The sequence below is a fragment of the Ciconia boyciana genome, chromosome 26 (assembly GCF_034638445.1).
Source record: "Ciconia boyciana chromosome 26, ASM3463844v1, whole genome shotgun sequence".
In the NCBI taxonomy this organism is placed as follows: Eukaryota; Metazoa; Chordata; class Aves; order Ciconiiformes; family Ciconiidae; genus Ciconia; species Ciconia boyciana.
In genome coordinates, this window is record NC_132959.1 from 415,316 (window position 1) to 423,830 (window position 8,515).

An 8,515-nucleotide genomic window follows, 5' to 3' on the forward strand; every position below is an offset into this window, starting at 1 on the left:
TCACCTGCTACACTGGAGACCCCCGCCTTCACCACCCCGTACAGCAGAGACCCCCACCTTCACTATCCCGTACACCGGAGACTGCCGCCTTCACCACCTCATGCATCGGAGACCCCTGCCTTCATCACCCCGTACACTGGAGACCTCACCCTCCCTACCTCACTCCGGGGAGACCCCCACCTCCATCACCCCGTACGCTCGAGACCCCCGCCTTCCCCAACCCATGCACCAGAGACGCCTGTGTTCACCACCCATACACAGAAGACCCCCTATCCTCATCACCCTGACACCCCCTTTCACCACTCCGTACACCAGAGACCCCCACGGATGCACCCCACGGACCCCACTTCACACCGTGGACGGGGAGCCGCAGCCTTTATTGCCGGGCGCCCTCAGGCCGCGTACCCCGCGTCCTCCTCGCTGCTGTCCTGGGAGAGGCCGTGGTCCCCGGGGGTGCAGGCGAGGCACACGCCGCCCGCCTCCCTCCAGCACTGCCCGCAGTACGGGGCGCTGCAGGCGGGCACGGGGCAGACCCGGTCCTGGGGGGTCTCGGGCGCCCCGCACACCGTGCAGCTCCGGTGCATCCAGCGGCGCAGGCACGGCCAGTGCCGGCAGCACCACTCCAGCAGCGACCTCCCCTGCGGCAGGGACGGGGCCGTGTGGGGCTCGGGCTGAGCAGCCGCCCCATGGGAGAACAGAGCTGGGACAGGGGGACAGTGAAGCCCCCCGCCCTGGCACCCCAGTGCGGTCCCAGCCCCACATCCCCGTCCCCGCTCACCAGTCCCGGGTGCTGCCCTGCCCTCTGGGCGATGCGCTTCTGCTGCCGGCGGATGAAGCTCTGCCGCTGCTGCAGCAGCTTGTTGTAGAGGTAGAGCACGCGGCTCTTCTCCCGCTGCGCCGGCGAAGGCCATGAGGGGTGGCCGGGGGCACCAGCCCACCCCAAAAACTGCCCGCTGGGCTGGGCTGTGCTGGGGCCTCGGCTGGTGCCGGGGCTGCGGCTCACCTTGGGGAAGTAGAAGGCAGCGATGACGCGGCGCAGGCGGTACGTGTAGACCTGGGCCAGGCAGAGCAGCACCAGCACGGCCAGGGGCAGGCAGCTGCCCATGTACTGCTGCCTCGTCATGCCCCGGGGCTGCGGCAGGCAGGCTGGGGACAGAGCGGCAGCGCTGAGCCCCCTGGGGAAAGCCCCCCGGCCCCTCTCGCAGGCAGGGGCGGCCAGGCCATGGAGCCAGAGGGGGGTCCTGTCCCCTGAGGGGGCTCACCGAAGTTGGACGTCTCCAGCCGGGTGTCGGAGGAGGTGTTGAGGGCCCCGATGGTGCTCCGCAGGAGCCGAGCCATCAGGGACGTGCCCATCACCTGCACGGCCAAGTGGTGGCTGCCTGCGGGACGAAAGCACGTGGGGGGGCTGCGGGGCTGGGGAGGCGGGGGGGGAGGAGGGATCCTTGCATTGCTGTGGGGCACGATGGGGCCATGGGGCTGGGTGCTCACTGTGGAAGGAGTACTGCACGAAGGAGTGCTGCTGGATGATGCTGAGCATGGTGAAGAGCGCGTGGTCCAGGCCGCAGGCGAGGAGGAGGAGGAGCAGGGGTGGGATGCACTCCAGCAGCTCCAGCACCTGTGGGGAGCGGGGTTTGCCACAGCCTACCCCCCAGCGCCGGCCCCCCGGCCCCCCGCCAGCCCCTCACCATGCTCCGCAGCTCGGGCGGCTGCATGGCCACGCGGCACGGGAAGATGACGTCCGAGACCTCTGCCCGGCGCAGGGGCAGCAGCGTCCGCTTGTGCTGCGGAAGGGGGAGTGGGACGGCTCAGCGCAGCCCCCTGGGACCCCCCACCGGGGGTGGGGGGCCGCCCTGAACCCCTTCTCCCCCCTCACCTGCTTTCTGCGTCGGGCATCGATTTGGCGGAAGTAGGTGGTGACGTAGAGGTTGTCGAAGCAGATGTCCTGGCAGTACCGCTTGGTGTAGGAGAAAGCCCTGGCAAGAAGGGGGGGTCTGGGGGAGGCGAGGGACTGGCTGCAGCCCCCCAGGACCCCCCTTTTCTTCGCACACCCCCCCAGACCTGCTGCTCAAAGGAGGCCCCCACCCCTCTGTGCCCTGTGGCTGGCACGGGGGGGGGTGTGGGGTGTGTGTCCCATCCCAAGGCTCACGAGATGAAGACGAGGAGGAAGGTGCAGGAGAGCAGCAGGCGGAAGAAGGAGACGGCCTGGCCCAGGTGGGTGCTCTGTTGCCGCAGGTGCGAGGTCACCTCCTCCATCAGCTGCTCCGCTGACACGTTGGCGCCCAGCAGCATCTCGCGGTGCTCCTCCTGCGGCGGAGGGGCCATGGGGCCGGGCAGGATCCGGCCCCCACCCCGGCCCTGGGCGGAGGGGACGGGCACCCACCTGGGAGACGACGCTGGTGCCGAAGTCCTGGCTGAGGCTGCTGACGGACTTGTTCACCTGGTCGTACATCTGCCCGAAGTTGCCCTCCACAGGGATCTTGTCCCAGCACCAGCCATGCATGACTGCGGGGACGGAGCGGCGATGGTGCTGGCAGAGCCGGGACCCCGGGCATCGCCCCGGCACAGGCTGTGGCTGCCGTCGCAGGGGCTGCAGGGGGCAGAGCTGGAGCCGCCCCACCGAGGGAGGGCAGGGCGGGGGTCCCACAGGTCACCCACCCTTGATAATGTTGCAGAGGAACTTGAACTTCATGGGCAGGCAGAGGAGGTGGCTGATGAGAGGCACGACCACTAGCGCCATGCAAGCCTCGTGCTTTTCATTGAACCAGTCCCGGCAGCGCTGCATGCCCAGCTCGATCACATCTGGGGGGCAGGAGCCCTCAGCTGCCCACGCGCCCCCAGCCCCGCTGGCCCGGACACCATGCGGGTGCCATGTGAGGCCAGCACATGGGGCTGCGGCAATCCCATCCCCTGCCCGGCAGCTGCCTGCACCGCGTGCTGCCAGCCTCCTGCCCGCCCCGCTCACAGGTGCAACGCAGTTTGGTCTTCATCTCGTAGAGCTGCTGGGTGCTGGGTGCCGGCTGGGGGTCCGGGTGCCGGCGCTGCCGCAGGTCGTACCCCGCCTCGCTGGCCACCTCCTCGTTCAGCCCCACAAAGGCGTGTGAGATGTTCTGCATCTCGGTGCTCAGCGTCTGCCCGCTCCGCTGCCGGGGACACACACACACACAGGCTCGGCTCCGCTCCCCCCCCGCCCCCCCGCCACCCACCCCGGCCCCCTGCCTCACCGCCATGTCCTCCATCACCCCGCGCAGGGGGGCCGTCGACACCCGCCAGAGCTGGCGGCTGTGGTTGACCTGCAGCTCCGCCACGCAGCCCAGCGAGCGCGTCACCTCCTCCAGGTTGTGCCAGGCGTTGGCCACAGGCCCTGGCGTCGGCAGGGGTGGCTCAGACCCTGCCAGCCCTCGGGACCCCACCAGGGGACATGGGGACACGGGGGGACCCTACCTTTGTAGATGGCGGCAAGGACGAAGGAGAGGACGTAGACCCGACCCTCCTTGCCCAGGAATTTGGGGGCCACGAGCAGGCTGGCACAGCGGAAGTGGGGGGATGTGGCCCAGCCCAACGCAGTCACCCCTGTGGTGAGCGGAGAGCTGTCCCCACAGTCCCACAGAGACCCCCCCCCGGGGCTCCCGACGGCCCCCGTCACCCCAATCCCCTCCCGGCCCCATCCTCACCCGCCAGCCCGCAGGAGAGCTGCACCTTGCGCGTCTCCGTGATGTTCATGGGGATGATGAGGAGCTGGCAGAGCCCTGAAACACGCAGGAATGCGCCCTGAGCCCCCAGTGCCACCGGCCCCCCGCCGTGCCCGGCACTGGGGCACACTCACCAAGACCGAGGAGGGTCCCGACGCCAGCGCCCAGGAAGAACTTGCTGCTGCGGTACTGGTCTGGCCGGCTCCAGAGGAACCGGCTGCACGGGGCGGGCAGCAGCGAGACCACCGCTCGCTTCAGGGCTGGGTGGGGAGGGAGGCGTCAGCCCTGCCCTCTCCCACTGCCCACGGGCAGCCCCGACCGGGAGCGGGGTGGGAGGGGATCTCACTCGTGTTGGGCGGTTTCTGCCTCCTGCGGGCCTCTGTCCCAGCCGAGTGCTCTCGCCCAGGGGCCACCGCCGGCTCCATGGCTCTGTGCCTCGTCCTGGCGACAGCGGGATGCTGTCCCTGGAACCCACGACGGTGGGATGCTCCCCTGGAACCGGCACATTGTGAGCCACCCATTCCGCCTGCTGTGTCCCCGCGCCCGGAGCCTGAGAGAGCACCGGGAGCCTGGGAGAGCCCAGCCCAGCATGGGGCTGGTCTCGTGGCTGGGCAGAGCCCTGCGGGGGCTGAGGGGCCGGGGGAAGAGCTCGGCACCGCGGTCCGGGGGCAGGCGGCCCCGGCAGACGCGCAGGCCGGAGGAAGAGAGCGAGGCGCGGGAATTGGCCCGCAGCGCCGGCGGCTTCGTGCTGGGCATGGCCCTGGCCAGCCTGTACGGGGCTCTGGTGCTGCTGGCGCAGGGCCACAACATCTGGTACTGCCTGGTCACCACCATCAGCCTGGGAGCGGGGCTGGGGCTGGGCATGGCCTTCTCCGTCAAGGCGCGGGCCACCGTGCTGCTATCGCTGCCCCACATCTTCACCAGTAAGCAGCCGTCAGTCCCGCCTCCAGGAGCCGGGTGGGTGCCAGCGTGGGGTGCCGGGTCCCAGCTGAGTCCCAGGACGCCCCTGTCCCTGCAGAGGAGGGGAAGATGCTGATGCTGCTGCTGGCGCTGGGCATGGCCGTGCAGGGCCCCTGCACCAACATCCTGCACAACTTCTCCCGCGCCGCCGAGTCGCTGTCGTGCGGGGCCGAGCTCGCCCTCAACCAGACGGCCGAGCGGCTGCAACGCGCCCAGGAGCCGCTGCTGAGTGAGAGGAGGGGCCGGGGGGATGCGGTGGGGTGGGAAGGTCCCTTCCTGGGGGAACCCCAGCAGCGCTGGCCAGCCCCGGGCTGCCCTCACCCCTCGGGGTGTGGTCAGGGGTCCCCCCTCTCCGCAGATGTGCTGGCCAAAATCAAGGACATCTCCCAGAAAGCCAAGGTGGTGGGCGACCACGTCCGCAGGTTCTTCCGCTCCATCATGGACTCCGTCAGCCACGTTGGTGAGCGGGGTCCCCAAGGGTTCTCCCCGGCTCCAGCCCCCCCCATCCTGCTTTCGGCCTGTCCCTGTCCCCATTGCTCGCTGCCCGTCCCCCAACGCCCGCTCCCTGCCCGCAGCCCGAGCCCTGCGCAACGTCTGGCTGTGGCTGGCGAACATGGGCAAGGTGTGCAACGAGGAGCTGGGCACGCCGTACCGCCGCTGCCTGCGCCTCTTCGACGAGGCGAAGGACAACTGCGAGCGCGCCATCCCCTTCCTCTTCTTCTTATGCTACATCATCATCATCTTCAAGCCCCTCTGCGGTCTGGCCAACGGTGCGTGGGTCCCTGCCCCTCTGCGGCGGCGGGGGGGTCGGCAGGGCGGACCTCTGCCCACCATGGGGGCCCCACCCTGGCAGAGACCCCCCCCTCTCCGCAGTTGCCCTCGTCTTCTGCATCATCCCGCAGTACATCCAGTCCTTCCTCAAGAGGAATATTGCAGCCCGTGAGTATCATGGTGCCAGGGGGTGTCGGGGGTCCCTCTCTGCCCCCCGTCTGCCCCCTCCTGGTTCTCGCCCCGACCCCCAGCACCGCATGGCTCTTTGTCACCCCTGCAGCCCTCAATGATGCTCTGGACCGCGTCCGCCAGGAGTTCGAATTCAACATCTCGGCCGTGCACCGCTTCGACGTCAGCCTCAACGCCAGCAAAAGCCTGGGGGAGGTGGCGCTGGACATCATGGAGGGCGTGCGCCTGCGCCTGGAGCCCACCCGCCGGGTCCTGGGGCTCTTCACGCACATCTCCTTCTGCGTCATCCTCTACATGTACCTCCAGTGAGTGGGCTGGGGTCCCGCTCTGGCTCTCCGCGGGTACGGGGACCCCGTGTGCCTGTGCCCAGCATCCCCCCTGTGTCCCCAGGGCGCTGCGGTACCGTCACCGGTACCTTCGGGATGACACCTTTGACAATGTTTACATCACGCGGCGCTTCGTGGAGATGGACCTGCGGCGGGCGGAGCAGGGCAGATCCACCGTCCTGCCCCTGACAGCCTGGGAGAGCGGCCGCTACGTCGCCCCAGGTCAGCCCCGCGCCCCGGGGCATCCCCCAGGCGAGACCGGCGGCGGAGAGCCAGGGGGTCCCGGCATGGCACGGCCTCACGGCGGTCCCATGCCCGCCCAGGAGGGCTGTGGCTGTCGCGGCAGGAGCGGCGCCGGTACGGGCTGCAGCTGGTGGGGGTCCTGCGCCACGTGCTGCTGGGGCTCAGCATCATCCTGGCCGACTACAGCCTCTTCTGGCTGCTCGACCTGGTCCGGCACCAGCTGCGGGGGGAGATCGTCGCCAGGGGTGAGCAGCACCCACCATGCCGGAGCAGCACCCTCGGGTGCTTCGCTGGCTGGGGGCCGGGGCTTGGGGGCAGCGGGTGCCCCGTTCCCCGGGACTGAGCCGCTCACCCCGCAGCGCCGGCGGTGCTGGGCGTCAGCGTCAACGGGACGGGCTACACCAGCGAGATCTTCCGGGACTTGGTCTCTGCCTTCGACGTGCTGCAGCAGGGCAACATCTCAGTGCTCTCCCAGCGCTGCCTCCTCCAGCCCGTGGAGCCCGACTACAGCACCTACCTCAGCATGGGTGACCGGGGGTGCTGCACCCTCAGCGTGCGGGGTGGGGCAGGGGGGTGCAGGGGGCTCACCCCTGCGTGACTCGTCCTCTTCCCACCAGGACTCCTGTACGGCATTTCCCTCTTCATTGCCATCTTCGGCAGCCACGTGGCACGCCTGCGCCGGGTGGTGTGTGCCGCCTACTACCCGTGCCGCGAGCAGGTGAGAAGCCCCCCCCCCACCATCACCACCACCTCCCCGTGCCCCCTCGGCAGCCGCCTGCCCTCACCCCATCCCCGCCATGCCAGGAGCGCACGTCCTTCCTCCACAGCACCATCCTGGCACGGCGGGCAGGGCTGGCACGTGCCCTGCGCCAAGCCGCCATGCAGCGCACAGCCGACGCTGGGCAAGGCGACCTGCTCCTCTTCCTCACCTCCAGGTAAGCTCCCCCGGGGGATGCATCCATGGGGTTGGAGCCATCCCAACCCCATAAGCGCCTTGCTGGGCATTGCAAAAGGGCGATGCCACCCCAGGGGTGGCAACGCCCCACGGAGCATCAGCTCCCTGCCTGCAGGCTGCCTGCCTTCGCCCGGCTGGCTCGGTTCTTGGGCATCCAGCAGAAACGCTGCCTGGCCTGTGGGACGGCAGAGCAGCCGGACTTCATCGCATGCATCACACCCGGCTGCAAGGGTAGGAGCCACCCCTAGACTGGGGACACCCCCCCCCCCAAAATCTCCCACCCCTCTCACGGCCCCGTTTTCCCCAGGGCTGTATTGCCGCGAGTGCCACCAAACCCTGAGCAACGTCTGCTCCGTCTGCATGGGCCCCCTGAGCTTCCGGGGCACCGGGGACGAGGAGATGTGAGCAGGGGGGGGCAGTGAGCCCACCGGAGCCTGGGGGAGCTGCAGTGGCGGGGGGGGGGCTGCAGCCCACCCCCCTGCCCCATCCCTGCAGGGACTCCAGCGATGAGGAGACGGTGGGGCTGTGGCTGGGTGCCGTGCGAGCGCTGCGGGGACAGGAGCAAGGGCGGCTGCTGCGGCAGCGCGTCCGGGAGGTGGCAGTGGGCCGAGGGGGCGGCCGGCGGCTACCCCCTGAGATGGCAGCCCGGCTCCGAGCCCAGCTGAAGGAGGAGGCGAGCGGGGAGAGCGACGGGGGCAGCAGCGGGATGGACGGCGAGGACAGCTCGCTCTCCAGGTGAGAGCTGGCAATGGTGGTGGCGATGTCCCCAGTGCCAGGGGGTGCCGGTCCCCAACACTGTTCTCCCCCACCAGCCTGGACTTTGGCTACCAGGAGCAGCCCGAGAGCAGCGGCAGCGAGCTGGAGGAGGTGGTGGCCCTGCGGCCGCCCAGCAGCAAGGGCAGGGCCCGGTGACGGCAGGACTGTGCCACGCGGCGGCGAGGACACAGGGCCAGGCTCCAGGGATGTGGCTGGAGCCTGAGCAGCGCGGTGGAAGCCGGGAGCCGCCGGGGCGGGCGGGGAGGGGCTGGTGAATAAAGCACCCGGTCCTCGAGGTGCCAGCGTGCCGGTGCCCTGAGCTGGCGTCCAGCACCCCGTGGTGGTCCCGACCTTGTGGTGTCCCCACCCCCGTGCTGCCCCCGGCTCCATCCCTGCCTGTGCCCCCCACCCCACAGTGCCCCCCCCCCCATTCTCATGGTGCCCCCAGCTCCATTGGGCCCCCAAACCCTCAGCGTCCCCATCCCCATGGTGCCCTGGCCCTGCAGTGCCCCCAGCCCCACAGTGCCCCCAGCTCCAGCCCCACGGTGCCCCCAGCCCAGTCCCTGTCCCTGTGGTGTCCCCAGCCCCACAGTGCCCCCAGCTCCATCCCCACGGTGCCCCCGACC

At 70.0% G+C, this 8,515-nt stretch overlaps 2 protein-coding genes across 2 annotated transcripts; one reads left to right on the plus strand and one right to left on the minus strand.

Annotated features, from left to right (window-relative positions):
- Positions 1–392: 392 nt before the first annotated feature.
- DCST1 (DC-STAMP domain containing 1) lies at positions 393–4,114 on the minus strand. Its single transcript, XM_072846461.1, has 16 exons — positions 4,036–4,114; positions 3,824–3,949; positions 3,672–3,746; positions 3,442–3,570; positions 3,222–3,361; positions 2,963–3,140; positions 2,656–2,799; positions 2,381–2,502; positions 2,147–2,304; positions 1,874–1,973; positions 1,686–1,781; positions 1,489–1,615; positions 1,263–1,379; positions 1,004–1,146; positions 779–892; positions 393–638 (listed from the first exon to the last, which is right to left on the minus strand). The coding sequence occupies exons 1-16, from the start codon at positions 4,112–4,114 to the stop codon at positions 393–395; spliced, it is 2,094 nt and encodes a 697-aa protein (XP_072702562.1).
- A 30-nt stretch (positions 4,115–4,144) lies between these two features.
- DCST2 (DC-STAMP domain containing 2) lies at positions 4,145–8,045 on the plus strand. Its single transcript, XM_072846462.1, is given in 17 exon segments — positions 4,145–4,180; positions 4,182–4,225; positions 4,227–4,612; positions 4,708–4,878; positions 5,008–5,109; positions 5,225–5,419; positions 5,523–5,588; positions 5,701–5,914; positions 6,000–6,157; positions 6,259–6,423; positions 6,538–6,705; positions 6,796–6,896; positions 6,983–7,113; positions 7,249–7,364; positions 7,441–7,534; positions 7,629–7,868; positions 7,946–8,045. Coding segments are annotated over 17 exon segments (2,487 nt in total).
- The last annotated feature ends 470 nt before the right edge of the window (positions 8,046–8,515 follow it).

Bases quoted from the DNA above. Each gene is read 5' to 3' on its own strand.
- DCST1 (XM_072846461.1), bottom strand. From the start codon at position 4,114: ATGGAGCCGGCGGTGGCCCCTGGGCGAGAGCACTCGGCTGGGACAGAG. The intron at 2,305-2,380 runs GTGGGTGCCCGT...CCTCCGCCGCAG, and splicing joins GCACCAGCGTCGTCTCCCAG to GAGGAGCACCGCGAGATGCT. The intron at 1,974-2,146 runs GTGAGCCTTGGG...CCTTCTTGCCAG, and splicing joins TTCCTCCTCGTCTTCATCTC to GGCTTTCTCCTACACCAAGC.